The 21,875-nt window shown below is 30.9% G+C and overlaps 2 protein-coding genes across 3 annotated transcripts in view; one reads left to right on the top strand and one right to left on the bottom strand.

Moving 5' to 3' along the window:
• Positions 1 to 409: 409 nt before the first annotated feature.
• LOC115877610 (craniofacial development protein 2-like) lies at positions 410 to 1,611 on the bottom strand. Its single transcript, XM_030893856.1, has 2 exons — positions 1,534 to 1,611; positions 410 to 1,453 (listed from the first exon to the last, which is right to left on the bottom strand). Exons 1-2 carry the CDS (start codon positions 1,609 to 1,611, stop codon positions 410 to 412), a joined length of 1,122 nt encoding a protein of 373 aa, XP_030749716.1.
• Positions 1,612 to 9,313: 7,702 nt separating this feature from the next.
• Positions 9,314 to 21,875, top strand: part of LOC115877563 (multidrug resistance-associated protein 4-like) — an 80,009-nt gene continuing 67,447 nt past the window's right edge. Inside the window, exon 1 of one of the 2 annotated variants that reach the window (XM_030893803.1) lies at positions 9,314 to 9,545. The gene's annotated coding sequence lies outside the window, so the exon portion shown is untranslated. Of the gene's footprint in view, positions 9,546 to 20,325; positions 20,356 to 21,875 lie in introns of those variants that run through there. The other variant, XM_030893804.1, reaches the window with a different exon arrangement.

Below are 21,875 nucleotides of genomic sequence, written 5' to 3'. Positions count from 1 at the left end.
ATATACATCTATAGTTTGAGCATTCGTCACGTCTTCCTTTTTTGTGAATTGGCGTTATCCAGCCTTCTTTCCATATAGTTGGTACAGGATCCCCATTATTTAGGCGTCTGTTAAATAGTTCTCGAAGAAAGAAATTTAGCTTTTCAATACCGTTCTTCAACAGTTCCGCAGGTATTCCTTCCGGTCCAGCTGCTCTCCTATTTTTCATTGAACTAACAGTTTTCCATATCATCTCCCTTGTAACGTCGATATAGTGGCCTTGTACGTTGTATCGCCTTAATGAGCTGACGAGGTACTCTTGTCGATCTTCGGTAAGCTGCGTTTTGTAATGAGATCTCCACTTTTCGATTGGGATTGGTTGTAAGTTGATCTTGTTCATGGTGTCTGATCTTAGTGCTTTTATTAATTTTCATGCTTCTGATGATCTAGTACCCCCCACATGTGTGTTCAGTTCAGTGCATTTCCTCTCCCATGTGTCGTTTTTGTTTTTGTTGATCATGCTTTTAAATTTTGATTGTTCATTTCTGTAGTTGTTTTTATCTTGTGGATCTTTAGAATTTAGCCATTTGTTGAAAGCTTTTTGTTTTATTTGTTTTTGCTCGTCTAGTGTGTTATCCCATGTAACATTGTTGTTTTGTTTGTTCATATCTTTCGGCTTAATTCCTAGAGCTTCTTGTGCAGCGGAGTGTAGGCAGGAAACGATGTGTTTATACAGTTCATCCGTGCGCCCTGATAGCAATTCAATTTGAAGTTTGTTATCTAATCGAGTCTTAAATAAATATTTTGTACTAAGTTCGTGAAGTCCTTCTATATTGTAAGATGTTTGTTTTATTGTTGAGATGTTTGTTGTGTCTGTTTCGTTGTATTTTATCTTAAAGGGAAATTGTATTTTTGCGCCTAAGAAAAAGTGGTCAGATCCGCATTCTATTCCTCTGTATACCCTAGTGTCTTGAACTTTTATAAAGGATCTCTGTTTAACAATTATATAGTCTATAATTGATTTTAGCTGTCTCGTTTCTTCATGCCAAGTATATTTGTGGATGTCTTTATGTTGAAAAAATCCGTTCAGGATTTTTTGTTTATGTTGTTCGCATAGCTCGATCAGTCTTTGTCCGTTGTTATTAAGAGTATTTTCACCGTGCCTTCCGACTATATTACTGTTCGTGTTTGATCCTACTCTAGCATTTAGGTCGCCCATCACTATTGTTTCTCTCTGGTTTCCTGCTCTTGAAATGGTTTCATTTAGTTGATCGTAGAATGCATCTTTAATCAGTTGTGTAGCATCATCATTTGGGCCATAGGCGGCGACTATTACAATTCTATGCACTTTCAGAGATAAGTTTAACGTAGCTAGTCTTTCGTTAATTGTTTCCCACGACGTGATTTTATTGGTGTATTTTTCCTGATAAGGATTAATACCCCTTTGGCGGCTCTTTGGCTTTTTGGCACTCAACTATATATATGTATGAAATCACCATAGTATTCCAGGCTGTTGCCTTTCTTTTTTGTTTCTGTAAGAACGGCGACATCCACTCTCATTTTTTCCAATGCTTTCACCACATCTTCCACCTTTCCCCCAAGTCCTTGAGTATTCCATGTTCCAAAAATCATATCCTTTATTCTATGCTTTGGTCGTTTCCGTTTAATCATATCTACGATCCGAGGCTGTATTCTGGGATTTGTAGCTTGTGTTTAGATTTACATGTAACGGGTAGCTGGCCCGTTGCCACAACCCCCAACCTGGAGGACCAGGATTTTTATTCAAGGTTTTCTTCCTTTAGCCTTCGATGAGTCAACATCTAACTGCAAGGCAGCAGCTTCGCCGTATCCTAGCAGGAGCCCTTACTGGGTACTATCATCCGGGCCAGATGAACCCAGGTTTTTTAACGAGGTTGTTACTCCTCCCCTTCACCCTTTCTCAACCTGGCTTAGGACAGGCTTTGGCGGGTTTATGTCGAAATTAAAGAGTTAAATGTAAAGTTTCTTCGAAAGGATATTGGAATAATTCCTCAAGATCCTGTTTTGCTTACCGGAACGGTTAGATACAACACCGATCCAAAGGGTTTATTTATAGACAGCGAACTATTGGAAATTCTGCATTAACTTGAACTGACCACATCCTTAAAGTCCTTAGATAAGTGTGTGGCAGAGATTGGTTCTAATTTGAGTTATGGAGAAAAGCAACTTTTATGTTTGTGCCGTGTTTTATTAAACGCATATATGAAATATTAATAATATATAAGTAATTGTTAGATGAAGTAACTTCAAGGTACTGATGCTGATACTGATAAAATAATTTCAGATATAACAAATAAATTTGAAAATTGTACTAATACTGATAATTGCTCATAAACTAGAGACTATTCTAAAATAGGATAGAGTGATTGTAATTGATAAGGGAGAAGTATGTTCAACGAATCAGGAAGATTTCTACAGTCGACGTTAAAGAATGATAGAAAATACAATTTGTCTGTGAATTAAAACGATAGACACAACTGCCACTCTCAAAGATCCTGTCGTTGAAAAAACTATATCATTCAAATACTTATTATTAACGTTATGTTTCTTTTTGATCTCGTATTGATATAGGATATTCCAATAGGCAACAAAAAAGTATTTTAACTATATTTTAACTAATTAATTAAAATACAGTTTATAAATTAGTTAAAATACTTTTTGTATCACCTATTGAAATGATGGAGTCTCTGGTATTTCCAGAAAAAAAATCCTTTCAGAATTCTTTGAGTTCTCAAGAAAGTAATAATAATTGCTTTTGTCATATATGATAATAGATAACAAATACCGTTAACATGTTAAGTAAATAGTTTATGATTTGTTGTTTTTGGTGAAAACATTAAATCCCCAGAGGGGTATCCCAGACATCTTTCTACTTTATGCTAATATTTACAGATATATCTGGAATTTCTGAGAAATTAAATTTCATGTTTTTTTGTATATTTTAAGTATACCTGCGAGGGTACGCCTATACCCTATACAGAGTATGGGACTGTGAAATGGAAAAAGAAGTTTGATTTCAAGTCGAGTATATTTGGAGAGTAACGGTGCGCTTGTGGTAACATGGACTCCATATTGCTATGTTTTTCGTCGGTTCCGTGTGGATAGAAAGTCACAATTTATTTAAACACTATTTATTTAACACTAATTAACAAAAACAATAACAATAAAAGACTTAAAGAACTATTTACAAACGATTTATAACTAAGAATTTATTTTTTGAATTTTAGCGCGTCAACTGTACTCGTTTATTTATAAAGGCCTCTTTAGGCCACAGCCGCCGGCATTTATACCTACAGCTAAAGATTTCTAGAATAGTCCATAAATCGTTAGGTGCATAGAGAAGGCTTCGATTGTTCTCGTATGTACTACTCCATTACAGTGGAACTCGATTTTTCTCGAACGTCCGAATGAATCATTACGGTGTCTATTCTTTAATGCGATGTGAAGGTCATCTGAGGGCGGGACATAAAGTTAGGTCGAGTCCACACGGGTCCGCAACAATATATTGTTAAATCGCGCTATAATTTGTCAGTGTAAGGTATACACGGTGGTCCGAACTGTATTCTGGAAACTTCAGCAGCATATTCTGCAGATAAAAATAAGTAAAAAAGTTTGTATAAATGTATGTGCTAAAATGCTTAGTTTCGGAAATACAGGATGTAGAAGTTTCATTTTATTTAGATTTTTTCCAAATAATTTTTGAATTAACGTCAATATTTGGATGAAAATTGGTGTATGGGAGGTTTTTGACATGAGAAATTTGATTTTGATGTCAACATGTCTCTTGTTTGTAGGGGGCGCCACCTACATTTGTTTTAATTGTTTGAAGAGTAATAACTTTTCGTCCGTACCTGTATAAAACTACTGAGTAAAAAAATATACATTTCTGTGAATTTTTACGTAAAAAATATCTCTTGGTAAAAATCGCTGCGAGCAACCGTTCTGAAGATATTTAAAATGGAAATAGTCAATACATGTCATTATTGACAAAAAATAAACACGTTGAGTAGATATCTAGTTATTTGACTGAAATAATAAATTTGGGAAATTTTTATTTTTTTAAATTAATTATATTTTTTTCTTCGAAAAAATGACGATAAAACAGTTTCTGTTGAACTTTTGTCACAAAAACATTTCAAATTTATGATTTCAGTCTAATAACTATTTAGTCAACGTGTTTAATTTATATCAATGATGACAGGTATTGATGATTTCTGTTGCAAATATCTCGAGAATCATTTCTCGTAGCGATTTTTACCAAGAGACCTGTTTTACGTAAAAAATCACAGAAATGTATAATTTTTCACTCAGTAGGGGTTTTATACAGGTACAGACGAAAAGTTATTACTCTTCAAAATAGTTAAAAGACATGTAGGTGGCGCCCCTTAGAAATAGGAGTCATATTGACATCAAAATCAAATTTCTCATGCCAAAAAACTCCCATACACCAATTTTCATCGAAATATTGACGTTACTTCAGAAATTATTTGGAAAAAATCGAAATAAAAATGAAACTTCTACACCCTGTATCTCCGAAACTAAGCATTTTAGGACATACATTTATACAAACTTTTTTACTTATGTTTATCTGCAGAATATGCTGCCGAAGTTTCCGGAATACAGTTCGGACCACCCTGTATAGTGTCTGACGCATGGTTAACTGGTGTCAAACTGACGCAACCTAATTATTTTTGACAAGTTGTCAATTAACAACTAGCATAATACCGTATGATAAAAAAACGGCGTTCAATTGGCTGGGAAATGACAATCAATGACATTTCTCATATAAATTTACATATAAAATGACAGCGATCTTCATTTCATAGTCATTGCTGACGCCGTTTTTTTTTCGATTATACTGTATATACAAGCGAAAATGCAAGAAAGAAAATACAGGGTGAGAATAAGTGCAAATATTTTTAGGGGTAGTATATTTTGACCCCAGAAACACTATTAAGAATATTTTTATTATTTTTTTCGCGAAATTTTATTTTTCAAATTTGGAATTTTTTGAAAAAAATTTGCATTTTTTTTTTAGTTTTTAGTTAAAAACCATAATTTGTTGATAATATGGCAACGTATGTAGGTAGTAGATTAAATTTACAAGAAAGAAAATCTCTTTTCTGGATTTTCTTTTCACTGGTTCTCAAAATTTTAGCAAAAATCATTTTTTTTGAAAATTTCAAAGTGAAATAACTCCGTTATTTTGGATTTATTTGAAAAACAACAAAGAGAAAATGTTTTTTTTATTTCATAACTGATTGGTTTACTACACGTAACGCGTGTATTATACTATAGTTGGCTAGTACAGGTGCTTGGAACACCCTCCAAAAAACGTCCACTCTTCCAACTCGCAATGAATGACATACCAAAAACACACTTGAGATCTTGAGAAACACCTCACTGTAGTATTGAGCAATAAAAAGGATTGGAGAGAAACGTTTGCTCAGCATGTAAAAGGCCATACCATAACGTGGTATATTGCCAAAAAACCGAAAACTAAAATCTCCGAACCAATGGGCACCTACCCCAATATCCTTTAGACAGAAATCTACGTTCAATCTACGTAATCAAATTTAAATGTTTCAATTGGTCAAAAATGGGGGTGTGTGATGTCGATTCTGTCTCTAATGCGTGAATACATGATTCCCCTTCCTTAAACTTTTCATTAGAAGTATTAATTTACATAAATTATTTTCATTCCAAAAATGCGTTGTAGTACTATACAGGGTGCTACAAATTCGAGGTACGAGCATTGGTATCTCGGAAACCGTAATAGATACGAAGATGGTTAAATTGGGGCAAAGTTGCGCCTTGGGATGTTCACCAAGATGGCATCAAACAAGTTTTAAAAATTTCAAGGATTGCTGAGTTTTTTGGAAAAACTGATTTTTTTTGAAAATAAATTTAATTTTTTCCTGTCGTTACTTTTTAGAACATCGAAAAACTAATTGCACATTCTCATAACCACTTTATTAGGACTATCTGATAGTATTTTTAGATTTTCTAATTAGCTGATAATTTGTGAGATACAGAGGCCAACTTAATTTCTTTAAATACGGACCTGCATTTTTTATTTCAGGTTTTGAAAGAACTCGGTCTCCTGAATATAATGATATCCCACACTTTATACTTTTTTTGTTTTGGGAACCTTAACAGCAACAAAACTATTTCATTATTATTTAAAATAATTTCAAGTCCGACTCTGGTTTCTTAAATTATTTAATCTGATTATATTCATCGCAACAATATTGATCAGCGCTAATTAACATTGAATAAGGAAAATCGAGCCAATTGGAAGATTCAAATAAAATAATATCCAGGTCAGAAATTTAAAGATATTATATTTAACTTTTTTTAATATAATATTAATCGTAGTTATTATAAATAAATCAACTTTTACAAATTAGTTTTTAATGTTATACATGTTCGAAAGGGTTACCACCCTCCCTATTGCACAAATTTATTTTTCGGTCAATTTTATTTATAGTTGTTTGAAATTTCTTCTTATAATTCCGAATGCATTTTGTAAATGTTGAGATGAACTGATTTCACTTTTACAAATGACGTCAAGTAATGTAGCCCGTTGGTGCCTTGGCGTTAGGTCTAGGAACCTCGCTAGACATTATACTGCTCTACCATTTCCAATCCATCTTCCGGGCAGGGCCTATTTTTCATCTGGTCGGGCCCTAAGGCCCAAGCAAAAATTCGGGCCCTCTTTTCCGATAAAATTCAAAAATTCTCTTGTTAGTTTTGGTTAAAAAAATAAAATAATTATTTTTATTTTAATTTTTTTATTAATTTTAAAACATATATAAACATTATTATATTCAACAAAATAAATAATGAAAAAAAAAACAACAATTAATTCTAATTTAAAAAAAAGCATTAATTATATCAATCTAAAGCTTATTTTATTTAATTTTATTTTCCTTATCAGAGGTAACTGTTTTTTTTTCTCTGCTATGTAAATTTACATTTGAAATTATGAATATTTTACAACATTTAACGGACCCCCCAGACCACCGGGCCCAAGGCCCGGGCCGTATAGGCCTTCTGGTAAAATAGGCCCTGCTTCCGGGAAAGTGATTCGATTGTTTATATTATATTATTTTTTATTATTTTATTGCATTTGATTTTTCGTATTCAAGGTTTTACCCCACATTGTTAAGTTTGAAAGCTTATCAATATTGTAACGATGAACAGATTAATGCCCACTTGCACCGTTTGTATAAACTTTGTTTAAAGACTAAACAGTGATTAACTATAAAAAATATTATATAGTTAATCACTGTTTAGCCTTTAAACAAAGTTTATACAAACGGTGCAAGTGGGCATAAATATTTAAAAAAAACATAGCCGGACTTGAAATTAGTTTAAATAAATTGTGTTCAAATGTCAGAACAAAAAAAATATTAAGTGTGGCATATCATTGTACTCGGGAGACCGAGTTCTTTCACAATCTGAAATAAAAAATGCAGGTCCGTATTTAAAAAAAATAAGTTGATCTCTGTATCTCGCAAATTATCAGCTAATTTGAAAATCTAAAAATACTATCAGATAGCCCTAATAAAGTGCCTATGAGAATGTGCAATTAGTTTTTTGATTTTCTAAGAAGTAACGATAGGAAAAAATAAAATTGATTTTCAAAAAAATCAGTTTTTTCCAAAAACTCAGCAATCCTTGAAATGTTTAAAACTTTTTTGATGGCATCTTGGTGCAAGGATACTATAGAGATAAGGATAGTTCGATTCCTATCTTCCTGCACTGTCAGTTTTTTTACGTCATCTGGGGACCGAGTTGAAGTTGGCGCTAAAGACCTTAGACAGTGACAGTTATTTTTGCATTTGACGGATGAGCGCACAGTGCGTTGGAAGATAAATTTAGCGGGACAAAAGCGTTTGGTTAGAAATAAGCCAAAAAATGTGTACTGTAAGAATAAATAGTATATATTCCAATTGATATAAAAATGCATAAATATTCTTTGTATTTCGATACATTTTTATCAACCAAATTTGATTGTTTTCTGCTCAGCAAGGCAGAGATCATACGAAAACAAAATATTTACAAGTGCTTATACATTTTATTCCAAAACCAAATTATGTTGAAGATTGCCAAAGGTATGTACTTTTCTACTGTACGTATATTATTTGTTAAAATCCTTCGTCCCTTTGTTCTGCAGATATCAAACTTTCACTTTATTTCAAATATCGATATATAGAATGATGTAGATCTTTTGAGTTACCAATAGTTACCCACACAGGTAGTCACAGTCACAGGGAGTTCAAGCTTAACAGGTGAATGCCCAGAAAGTTTCATTTCAATCGGATAGTATAAAAACAAAACAACTCCATCAAAAGGCACTGAGTTTAAAAAAATTGTCTTAGATACTTACTATATATGAATTTACAATTACCGAGTGTTAAAATTAAAATTAAAATATCTATCTTAATTATTATTTTTAAAATAAAATATAATTTTTTAAAATAAAATATAGAGGGTGTCACAAGATTACAAAGTAATTAAAAAATAACTGCTAAAGAGTTTTTTTGTAAGTATTTCACCTGATATCATAATTTTATGTATTTGGCAATAGTTTACAATACGGTTTTTGTGTGTCATGTACGAATAATATCATAGTTTTATTATCTTGTATTTATTTATTAATAAATTAAGTTGTTAATAATAAATAAATTTAACCATATAGTTGCTATATATTAGAACATTTGCTACGTTCTTAGATTTTAAGTCCCAAACATTGCTCTTGAGATTTTGTTCCGCTATAATAACCGTCCGCCGCACTGTGGAGCGCTGGTCCCTGCGTGACGTAGCATTCCACGGCGACTACGACAGCGACGATTTGACGCGATCGAACAGTCCTTTAGAATATATACAGTCCTTGATCTTGGTGAACATCCCAAAGCGCAACTTTGCCCCAATTTAACCATCTTCGTAGCTATTGCAGTTTCCGAGATACCAATGCTCGTACCTCGAATTTGTAGCACCCTGTATAGTATAATATAATATTGGAACACCCTGTATTTTTTAAGCAGAAATTTTGTTTTTATTTATTAATCTATCAGGAAAGTAATTATGGTATAACAATGCATGATTAAATAAAAACAAATATGCCGAAAACAAAATTAAATATCTTAATAAGAGAGGACTAATAACAGCAGAATAAAACGGTAGATTAGTTGGCGCGATGGACAATTCGATGGTAAAAATGGGTAATCGTTCCCCACCATGGTCGAATCAAAATTATAACTGTTATTAGCTGCGGGATTCTTAGCTTAGTTCGAAATTAACATACCATCAGCGTCGACCATTAACCAACCGGAGGTAGCTCGTTATATTGTTTGCCGATTTTGTTTTTTTCTACGACACCGACTTCCGTCAGCTAGAAAAGTTCGGAAACCACACTGTAATTAAGTCAATCGGGCACGCAAATCCATTGAATCCGTTTTAGTTATTATCATTTTTGCGATTATCCTTTCGCGGTAGTCGTTGTTGACTGTCACTTGCGGGTAAGTGTTTAATTTCGATTTATTTTTGTTATAAATATTTTTATATTATAATTTTTTATATTCATTAAAACCCTGTACAGTGTGGGTCAAATTGGACGCTTTTAAAGAGAAACACACTTTTCTATAGGAAATAGACGAAAATTAATATCGGTGTCTGGAAATCAATTTTTATCAAAAATATGATGGTGAAAACCACTCATCGATATCTGTTATCGTTTCAGAGTTACGGGGTGTTTTTCACACAAAAATGTGCATTTTTAACAAATCACTGTAATTTTTTTGCTAGAGAAAATTTTGTATTTTTGTAAAAACATTTCCAAAGCATTTTTTACGTAGAATTTAATGTTTTAATTATAATTTTTTAAAATTAATAATTTAACAATTATCAACAGAAAATTTATTTTTTTATATGGAACACCCTATATATTTTTAATTCATTGAATTTAAAATTACCTTTCCAAAAATATAGCATATTTGTTATTTTGCCTGATTTCTCTTAGAGATATAGAGTTTTGAAAAAATACCCCCAATAAGTAGGCTTTGAACGGCGCTGGCTGTAATGCAAAAAAATTCTAGCTGTGAGCAGCAATTAAAACGAAAATAATTTTTGCAATGAGAGATGCAGTAATTTATAACAATTTAAACTATATTTAACAACATCAACACATTTAAACTATATCTAACAACAATAAAAATTAATAACAAACCAAGATATGAGATTTTGCGACAGGTGTTCGACATGTCGACCGTCTTCTGTTATGGACAGATGGGACCGTTTTAGAACATTTCTCACGGAATTCATTAACTCAGTGGGGTGAAAGATACTCTCGCATAACCGCTAAGTACTTCTAATTCTTGTCTAGATCATACGGACAATTTAAAAATAAGAACCCTAATTCTTCCGCAAAAATAAAAATCTACAAGAATACCAGGCCGGCGCGGCGGCCTCGACGGCCAACGGCTGGGATCTGGGTTAGCTATTCAATTATTCTCGAAATTAACTGCAAAAATTTGCCGATAAGCAGAAATAATTGACGATCAGCGTTCTGAGGCAGTGCCTCGTCTTGTTGGAAAAATATGTTTTCGAGTTCCATTAGGGGTAGATCATCAATAAGGGGTCAAAAGCCTATACTAGTTAAAAGTGGCCAACTTATAAAAATTCTGTATTTCGAAGGGGACTATAACAAAATATCAAGTTTGCTATATTTTTGGAAAGGTAGTTTTAACGGCAAGGTAGTTTTAAAAGGTGCTTTGGAAATATTTTCACAAAAATACACAATTTTCCATAGCAAAAAAGTTATACCAATTTGTTAAAAATGCACATTTTTCAAAAATACCCCGTAACACATAAACGGTAACAGATATCGATGTGCGGTTTTCACCATATATGTTTTTGATAAAAATTGAGCTCCAGACACCAATATTATATTAGAAAAGGCTGCTTTACTTTAAAAGCGTCGAATTTGACCCACCCTGTACAGCCAGAAAGGGATATGAAAATAAACCAGAAAGCCGTGGAAATTTATAAATCACTTTTTTTCAACTAAAAACACCGCGTAAATCGAAACCGCACATATTGGAACAAACTTTATATTACATGAGGTTCTTTATTGTGATGTTTTTTGGTGAAAAAAATTGTGTTTTTTTAAAAGTTTAAATTTTCAATTAAATACATAACATCTTGATATGGCAACATAAATAGATTAAATTTAGAGACAGGAAGAGTGGTTTTCAAAATTTAAGCAAAAAATATATTTTTTAAATTTTTATTATTTAAAGAGAAAAATATATTCTTTTGTCGAGATCTACATATATCAACCCTTAAAATATTTGCAGTTATGTAAGAAAACATTATACCGGGTGCGCCTCAAAAGTGGTTCACCCCAATTTTTTTATTTTTTCAGATGAAAAAACGAGCTTTGGTATGTTAGTATATGACATAAATTAGAATTATGGCGTATTCAATTGTTTTTGTTTTGTCACTTCCTGTTTCACCGGAACTTTCGATTAACGAAAAATCGTATTTTAAATTTCAATCTAGATTGCCATGGCTGTGTTAAGAACACAAATTTTTAATCAAGTCGAATGTTTTAAGTATTTTGTTCTGGCCGGTTAAAAGATGCCTAAATCGTATTTTTAATCATATCTTAATTTTTTTCAATGGAACAAGGGTGGTTCATTAGCATATTTGGAAAAAGCATTTTTTTACGAATAATTTGATACCACACACTTGGTATTTCGAGTCAAATTGTCGTTATGAATCGCATGTTGCCATTTCAAATAAACCATATTCGAAAATGTCAAAAGTTGACATATGATATGCTATTCTATTCAGAGTGTCATTTTCTATCCAATAAAGTAGAAAAATACCGGGGATAGCATTTAAAAATCAAAAGTTGAAGTCATTTCCGGTGAAACAGGAAGTGGCCGAAAAGAATTGAATACGTCAATCAATTCTAATTTATGTCATATACTCACATACCAAATCAAATCACATTTTATTCAAAAAAAAATACAAAAATTTATAGAAGTGAGCCACTAGTGGCGATATTTAATAAATTATTTTATTATTGTTTTAATTTGTTTTTGAAATTAAATCAGTTTTAAAATAAAGCTTCTTTTAAGTAAAACTTTTCAAACACGGGAAATATGTTTAAATATTATAAAGAACAAACAACAAACAAGCACTAAAGCTTAAAAGAAGTTAACACAAACCTTTTTAAATCTTAGCAATGTGAAATGCAAAAAATGTGGGTTGGTATTAATCTTAAAAATAACTTGTTGTGGGTTCATTGTCCTTAAAATTATATTCTCCTTTTTTCTTTCGTATGTTAAGAAGGTACAAACACATTTATCATCTCCCATTAAAATTAATTAAAAACAATATTTAAAGGATTTTGATGTTGGAGCATAATTTTGAAGAGGTCTGGTTTGGTTTGGTTTGGAAAAGATCAATATTTTTTTTCCTTCGGATAAATGACAGATGGCAACTTTTATGTTTAATTTAGAAAGAGATACTAAAAAGTAAAATATTTAGCTACAAATTGCTTAAAAAATCATCAAATCGGTCCAAAATAATACGAATATATAAAACTTTAAAATACAGGGTGGCGCCTCTCATACGCCGCAGAGGCTCCAAGGAGAACGACAGTTTCAATTGAAATGATATGTTGTGAGCATATGTAGGATAATTCAGAGCACTTTTTAATTAATAGATATTATTAAATATTGTAAATAGATTAAATATAGAGACTTCTACAGGGTGTCCCAAAAAATAGTTACATATCAAAGTTGTGTTTTTTGTAATGGAACACACTATATATTCATTTATTTTCGGATTCTGGAAGAAAAATGAAGATGAGTTTTATAAGAGAAGTTTATGACCAAAATGTAAGGTTTTTGACATATTTAACATTTTCTAGAAATAAAGAACAATTTTAAAATTACAATAAAAGCTACCTAAATTGGAATTTACAGGGTATAGCTTAATATGTAGTTAAATTAACTATTGTACTTTAAATCAAATTAAAACTTAATCCGAAATGTTCTACAGGGTGAGACAAAATTAATATTGAACATTGGTCACCTTTAAAAGCATGTTACTCTCTTACTCTCTATTTTAAATGGAACACCCAGTATATTATTCCCATATTCAATGGAGAATTCATGTCTCTTCAAAATACTATTAAGGTTGCCTACCCCTCAAACAAAGATTTTTCTTGATATTTTCATTTACATGACAAACCATGACAAATCATCTCAAAAGCTGAGTAGATCTTTATTATTTGATAAATTCTAGGTGGCTGTGATATGTCTGACGTTACTTCAACATAGCTGTCTAATTAGTCCAACTTTAACAACTAGTTATCATTTTGTGTCGGTTAATACAAAAAAATTTCTCAGAAATTTGGCGAAAATGCAAACTTATCCTACATCAGAGAGAATTGATACGATTCTATTAGTTGGTGTTAATTCACCAATTAATAGAATACTTAAATGCTCCTGATTTTGTCTAGAATGTTTTTTTATGGGGATATATTAAAGACAGTGTTTACAAAACTCGACCAACTAGTGTCGACAACGAGAGAAATTATTGTAGCTGCTTTTCGAGGTAGAACTCCACATAATGTCTTTTAAAATGAAAATCCTTTTGAAAACGCAGGAAACACAGGTTTTTTAACAGGAAAGGAAGCATTTTGAGCATTTGATTTTATATAACAAACTTTTGTCGCATAATTATAGGTTTATATCTAGTTTTAATTCTGTAATAATTAAAATATGTTTTAAACGTGTATGTTTTTATTACCCTTGAATATTTTACTCTTCAATCTTTAATTTTTGTTAAATTAACAAAAGGTATATCACACAGCCACCTAGATTTTTTCAAATAATAAAGATTTACTGACGCAAAATCATAAAAATTAAAATATCTGGGAAAATCTTTGTCTGAGGGGTAGGCAACCTTAATAATATTTTGAAGATATATAAATTCCCCATTGAACACCGGAAAAATATACTGGGTGTTCCATTTAAAATAAAAGAGTAACTTGCTTTTGAATGTGACTAATGTTCCATATTAATTTTGTTTCACCCTGTATAACTTTTCGGGTCAAATTTCAATTTGGTTTCACATACCATGGTAACTATAATTAAATATCAGGCTATATAAGGTCAACTAAAATTTAGGTAGCTGTTATCTAAATTTAAAATTTACTCTTCATTTTCACAAAATGTAAAATATGTCAAAATCCTTAGATTTTAGGTATATGCTTCTTTAATAAAACTCACCTTTATTTTTCTCCTAAAATCCGAAAATCAATTAATATATAGTGTGTTCCATTAGAAAAAACACAACTTTGATGTGTAATTTTTTTTGGGGACACCCTGTATAATTCTGTATTTTTTTATAAAACGCTTTCAGTTAACCTACATATGCTGCCAAAATTTCATTTCGATATAAACTACTGTTCTCCTTGGAGCTTCCGCGGCGTATGAGAGGCGCCACCCTGTATACATGAAAATTTTTCGTACCGGTGAGTATTAAATTCATAGAATTATATGGAGAATATCATCGATTCGTCATTTACAAGCCAATTGGAATACTCAATACCAATTTGTGAATTGCAATAACAAGAAGAAAATTATAAATTCTTGCAAAAAACTGTTTAAATTTCTTTTATTTACTTATAACTGATTATTTTTTTAAATTTTTTACCGTTAAATCAATTTGAAAATGGATATTAATTTAACTTTTTTTATGTTTTTTGCAATATCTTTTCTAAATTATGTTTCATATAGTTTGATTTTTAATTTAACTCTATGTAGGTAATGCATTTTTTTGCAATCGCTTGGTTTCTGGTTATTAAGCAAGTATATAGTGATACGCGCTTGATAAATTTCTTGACAAGTGCTCCATAAATATAGGTCTTATTAAGAGAATTAATTAAAATAAAGAGCACACTACTATACAAGGTTATCCACTGTTTTGAAATATCAAGTTGCAGACATTTTCTTTTACCTATCTCCAACAAAAATTGAAAATTGGTTGATAGCCATTCATTAATGTTAAAATTTATTGAATTTAGTGATTAAAGATGCAACAATAATGTTATAATTTTAAGAGAGTTTTGAATGTGTAAACAATATTTTAAAAATTAACCTATTTCAAAATTATTCGGTATAGTTTATGACATTATGGTATTATTTAAAAGAGATTTTTTGGATAATCTACTGATTGAAAACCATGCTCGTTTACGTTTACTGTAGAAAAGTAAGTTGTTTTACTTCCTGTTGAATATTTTGATCCTTATGACTAGCATAAAAAATTTGTAACAATTTTTTTTCTCATCTCGTGCACCAAAACATAATTTAGTCCCAAGCATTTTAAAACTAGAAAGTTAATTGTCTAAGAGGCAATTAATTTAATAAACTAGAGAAAGTGATAGTTTAGATCTTACTTTTAGAAGATTATATTTTGAACCATTTACCAACTTTACACTCATAAGAGTGACGATAAACCTTTAAACCAATTTTAAACCTATGGAAATCCCATAGTTAAAAATGTATTTTAAAAATACTATTTAGTCGCTTTTTTATATTCATAAATTGGTTTTAGCTGATAATGAAATAGTAATTTACACGTCAAAATATATATAGTATATAAATAGAATTTTATCACATTTATTACCTTCAATATTAAAAATATAATGTATATTATACACATATTAAAGAAAGATATTTTGATGTAGAGTGAACAAATACAAAATATGTCGTAAAATTTCATATACAGGGTGGTCTGAACTGTATTCCGGAAACTTCGGCAGCATATTCTGCAGATAAAAGTAATTAAAAATGTTCTTATAAATGTATATCCTAAAATACATAGTATTGGAGATACAGGGTGGAGAAGTTTAATTTTTATTTTGATTTTTTTAAAATAATTTCTGAAGTAATGTCAATATTTTGATGAAAATTAGTGTCTGGGAGAAATTTGATTTAGATGTCAACATGACTCTTATTTGTAGAGGGTGCCACCTATATGTGTTTTAACTGTTTTGAAGAGTAATAACTTTTCGTCCGTACCTGTATAAAGCTACTGAGTGAAAAAATATACATTTCCGTGACTTTTTACGTAAAAAATGTCTCTTGGTAAAAATCGCTACGAGCAACCGTTTTCAAGATATTCAGAACGGAAATGGTCAATACATGTCATTATTGACAAAAAATAAACACTCTGAGTAGATGTTATTTGACTGAAATAATAAATTTGAGAAATTTAAATTTTTTAAAATTAATCATAAATTTTTCTGCGAAAAAATTATAATAAAGAACTTTTGGCACAAAAATTTATAAGACTCTTGTAACTATTTAGTCAACATATGTTTAATTTATGTCAATGATTACAAGTATTGATAATTTCGACTCCAAATATCTCGAGAACCATTACTCGTAGCGATTTTTGCCAAGAGACCTTTTTAAGTAAAAACCGTCGTAAATGTATAGTTTTTTACTCAATAGTTTTATACAGGTACAGACGAAAAGTTATTTCTTCTCAAACCAGTTAAAAAATATGTAGGTGGCGCACTCTACAAGTAGGAGTCATATTGACATAAAAATCAAATTTCTCATGTCAAAAGACTCCCAGACACCAATTTTCATCCAAATGATGAGGTTACCTCATAATTTGAAAAAAATCGAAATAAAAATAAAACTTCTACACCCTGTATCTCCGAAACTAAGCATTTTAGGACATACATTTAGAGAAACTTTTTTACTTATTTTTATCTGCAGAATATGGTGCCGAAGTTTCGGACCACCCTGTACAGGGTGTCCCACTAAGAATAGCTCTCGGCTGTATCTCGGAAAGTATTAGCCGTAGGGGCTGCCGAAAAGAAGTCAAAATGCCAACAACTTCAACTATTTCAAATAATAAAGACATTTTGAAAAAGCAATTAAAAGATAAAAAAACGCTGATAAGACTCTCAAAATGTTGATCTAAAAACAATTTGACGTTTATACTATTACGTCAAAAGCAACTTTTTTCCAAACCATATATACCATGACTTCACTGAATCATCGTTTCTTGTTCACTGTTATTAATATATTAATTATTAGATATTAATACCTTTGGTATTATGGTATTCTGGTATTTCGTCGATTTTAAAATAAACTACCTATTTCTATCTTATTTTTTTGTTAGAGTGGGCATAATTAAGAGGGCTACTGATACCGTGTTGTAAAAATAAGGTAATTAAGGACTTATTTTTTGGTATTTATTATAATTTTGCTAATAACTTTGGTTTGAAAAAAGATATCAAAATGCGGTTTTCGCTGACTTTTTAAGCTTTTACTACTGTTTACTATCAGCTAAAATTACATATACTATTGCATTTACTTTTTTTGAAAAAACGCGCAATGTTTGTTAAATTGTAAGACAACGCCTCCTAGCGTCTCCGTTCAAAAGCTTATTATTATTGTTTATATGGTACAATATAGAGTAAGCAACGCTCTTTTAAACGAGCTCTCGCTTGTTGGATTCCGATCATCCAGTCCAGAGTTATTAATATTTAAATAAAAACAGATCTAACCTTTCTCCACCACTTTATTTTGGTAGATAGGGGAAAATGATTCTAACAAAAAATATTCAAAATTTACTGAAGATTGTGAAGCTGTTACTTATAGTACATCTTATCTAGGCAAAATTGTGAAGAAACTCCATTTTTATATTTTTTGTTGCAGTTGCGCCCCCTAGCGGGCGTTCTACAAACTTGAAAATAATTTCCAGCAATTTCTCATAGCCCCTTTAGTTATAAATATTTTTTTCCGCAGCCGCTACGGCTAATACTTTCCGTGATACAGCCGAGAGCTATTCTTAGTGGGACACCCGGTATATGTCATTACAATACATTCTTCTAGTAGCTCCAGTTCTGCAACAAACGTCGCTTCGGCGCGCGCAGTCAGCGGACGTACATTATACAAGGTGTTCCAGAAATAAGTGCAAGTATTTTAACTGGTAGTATAGTTCAACCCCAGAAACACGCCTGAGGTTTTTTGCACGAATTTTTTTGAAAAAATTTTTGGATTTTTTTTAGTTTTTAGTTAAAAAACATAATTTCTTGATAATATGGCAACATAGGTAGTAGATTAAATTTACAAGAAAGAAAATCCAGAAAAGATCCAGTGGTCCTCAAAATTTGAGCAAAAAAATAATTTTTTTGGAAATTTTCAAAGTAAAATAACTCCGTTATTTTGGACTTGTTTGAAAAGCGATAAAGAGAAAATATGTTTCTTTTATCGAGATCTACCACTCCTTAAAATACTTGCACTTATTTCTGGGACACCCTGTATAATATAAATTTAATCCTTTGCACGGTTTTTCGCCAGGCTTCAAATAAGTGCGCGATATGCTTTAGAAATATCCTATGCACTATGCACCTGAATATTGCTATAAGAACACAGGTCCTAATTCAAAAAGCTATAAAAAGTCTTCTCTCTTTAAATGGAAGTCAGTTTTTGTTTCATGAATTAAATAATTTGTATGAAAGGGTTTATCGTAGCAATCTATACTAATATATAAAATCCTTAAGTGGCTGACATACTGATTAATTACGATCCTGCTCAAACCACTCAACGTAAGAAGCTCAATTTTGGCATACAGGTTGATTCTAGGGTGTAGAGGTTCGATAAGAAGGGATTTTTCGAAATTCCAGTTCCAAGAGGGTGAAACCACCCCTCAAATATTACAATATTTTTTATTTAAAAAACGGTCAAGATTCCGAAAAAACGCTTAAACACGTATATTTTATTTTGTTTTTTACATATTTTAAGATTTTTTAAAAATGTATAATAGGGTGGCGCCTCTCATACGCCGCGGAGGCTTCAAGGAGAACAACAGTAGATAGTGACCAATGTTCAATACTATTTTTGTCACACCCTGTATAACTTTTTGAATCAAGTTTTGGCTTGGTTTAAGATACAATGGTTATTTTAATTGTATATTAATATATACAGGGTTAATTACAATTTAGGTGGTTTTTATTGAAATTTAAAATTTGGTCTTCATTTTTAGAAAATGCTAAATATGTCAAAAACCTTACATTTTAGGCATATGCTTCTTTAATGAAACTCACCTTTATTTTTTTCGTAGAATCCGAAAATCGATTAATATATAGGATGTTCCATTACAAAAAACACAACTTTGATGTGTAACTTTTTTTTGGGACACCCCGTAGAACTCTACATATTTTTAAAAAATGCCTTTAAGTGATCTACATATGCTCCCAAAATTTCATTTCAATATCTACTGTTGTTCTCCTTGGAGCCTCCACGGCGTATGAGAGGCGCCACCCTGTACAGGATGTTTCGAAAAATCTGGTCAATGATTAATCACGATCCTGCTTTAAGCGCTTGACGTAAAAAGCTGATTTTTGGAAAACAGATTGACTTTAGGGTGTAGAGGTTCGATAAGAAGGGATTTTTCGAAACTCGAATTCTAAGGGGGTGAAACTATCCCTCAAATATTAAAATATTTTTTATTTAAAAACCGGTTAGTTTTTCGGAAAAACTCTTAAACACGTGTATTTTATTTTGTTGTTTTACATATTTTAAGATTTTTTATAAATTTATACAGGGTGTTTCGTAAAATATGACCATTGAGTAATCACGATTCTGCTTAAACTACTTGACGTTTAAAGCTGATTTTTGGCAAACGGATTAACTGTGTGGTTAAGGTTCGATAAGGAAGGGTTTCCCAAATCTCAAATTCCAAGAGGGTCTTAACCACGATTCTGACTAAACTGCTTGACGTAAAAAGCTTATTTTTGTCAAACGGATTTTTCGAAAGTCAAATTCCAACGAGATGAAACTACCTCTCAAATATTACGAAGTTATATAATAATATCGCCATATTGTTTTTTCTCATGCTGACATAAATGTGAGAAAATTTTATCCAGTTTGTATGTTAATGTAAATTCTTGCTTTGCTTTATCATCACCATTACAAATGATTAATTCGACGCGAACGAAGTCGCTGGTACACGCTAGTTCTTTTTTAAAGACATAAAACAAATAATAAAAATTAACATTCAGATTTGTATCTAAACTAGGTTTTAAAATACTTTTAAACAACTGGTTCTGAATAGTACTTAGTGTAAAACTACAGGTTTGTCAAATTAGAAGAAATAAAACAAAAAACATATCCATTATACAATTATCATATTAAGCAAACTAGCATACCGAATAGTTAAACCATTGACTGAAAAATTTACTTTGTTAAGTATGTTGTTGTGAAGAACTTGTTTTACGAAACTTTGGTAAGTGCTTTTTAATATCGTAATAATTTTGACTTATTATAATACTATTTTGTCATTTATATACCGTGTGGTGCATCGGAACACGGGACATAGGAAATCCCATGTAAATTTTGAATATGTCAAATATTATCTCCCCAAATGATTTTATGCAAAAATTGTATTAGACTTTTTTGAAGAGGCGTTAAAGTTGTACTTTTTTCTAGAATTTCCTTTCATTTAGAATAATCATTTAAAAGTTAGTTGCAAAAATCTACCTTTAAATTAGTAAAATTTATAATACGGTCCAGAGAAAGCTACAATTAAAATACCTGCAAAAATGTGGTCGTGTTATTGTCAAATTCGATGTCAAATTTTGTTTACAAAAATTTTACTACCTTCGCAAATAGAGTAATTTTTGTATAAAATAATTATGATTTTCGCAACTTAGATTTTCGAAGAAGTTACGATGGTTAAACGGCATTTTGCTAGAAATAGTATTTCCACTGTGTTAGTTATGTTCGCAGCTCAGTCTCCGGAAAGCTTATAACCACAGCTATAACGAATAAGTCAACAGTTTAATGAATAAACCAGAGGTTTGAAACTAAAGACACTAAGGTATTAAGCACATGGAATTGCAAAAATAATTTTAGTTAGTAGCTATTTTCAAAATAGACAATAGTTTATGGACTTTATTTAAATTTATAATAGTTTACTTCTATTTAATTTATCTACAGTAGTTTAATAAGTAAGTATTTAATTATTTTTTCCATAGACACTGTTAAAATTGCTTTATATCTATCAAAAATAGTAGATAAAATAGTACTTTAACCGCAAGGGTAGATTAAATGGTACTCATAGATGATACTTTAACAGCGCGGATAGGTTAAAAACTTTATTTCTTCTCGCACGTTTTTTAATTGCTTCCATTTTTGAAAATGTTTGTATTCCTTTTCATAAGTTATTCGAGATTTAAATGGAAGTAGTTTGGATATGGCGTTTGTCGCATCAGCCTGAATATCTGTTGGTAATTTACTTATTTCGTTTTGAGCCATTTCTGGCTCCAATTCAATCAGCAATCGACACGAAAGAGAATTAAAAAATATTGACTCAAAACTGGCAACTAAAGAGACAGCTTTATTTATTTTTCAAATTACATAGAAACCATATAGAAACCAACGCCAACCCAGCACAATATTTTTTCTACTCGTAAAAAATTCCTTCAAATAATAATTTCTGAATATTTTTTAAAATATAACTTGCTATGGAAAAAAATATTGTTTTATACACGACGATAAAATTGCATTATCGTCTCCCGAAATTAATTCTTTAATTAATTTTTGAATTAATCTTTTCTATATTTATTACTATTAGGATTTTCTATAAAAGAACCAATTAACGTAAATTCATTTTCTTGACTTCCAACGACAGGTTTCTGCCTAATAGATTTTTCATATACCACACTATCAGCTCTGCGAAATAGGAAAAGTAGTTTTTCAAAGGAACCCTTGTCAAGAAAATTCCTATTTAGATATCTTTGAGCA

Source organism: Sitophilus oryzae, unplaced genomic scaffold, assembly GCF_002938485.1.
Source record: "Sitophilus oryzae breed Bouriz unplaced genomic scaffold, Soryzae_2.0 scaffold_1494_pilon_pilon, whole genome shotgun sequence".
Taxonomy (NCBI): domain Eukaryota; kingdom Metazoa; phylum Arthropoda; class Insecta; order Coleoptera; family Curculionidae; genus Sitophilus; species Sitophilus oryzae.
The sequence above is the reverse complement of the archived record's forward strand: the minus strand, read 5'-3'. Positions and strand labels throughout refer to the sequence as shown.

Coding starts and splice junctions, on each gene's coding strand:
- LOC115877610 (XM_030893856.1), bottom strand. CDS start 1,611: ATGATTTTTGGAACATGGAATACTCAAGGACTTGGGGGAAAGGTGGAA. Junction 1,454..1,533: donor AAGCATTGGAAAAAATGAGA/GTGGATGTCGCC, acceptor ACATATATATAG/TTGAGTGCCAAAAAGCCAAA.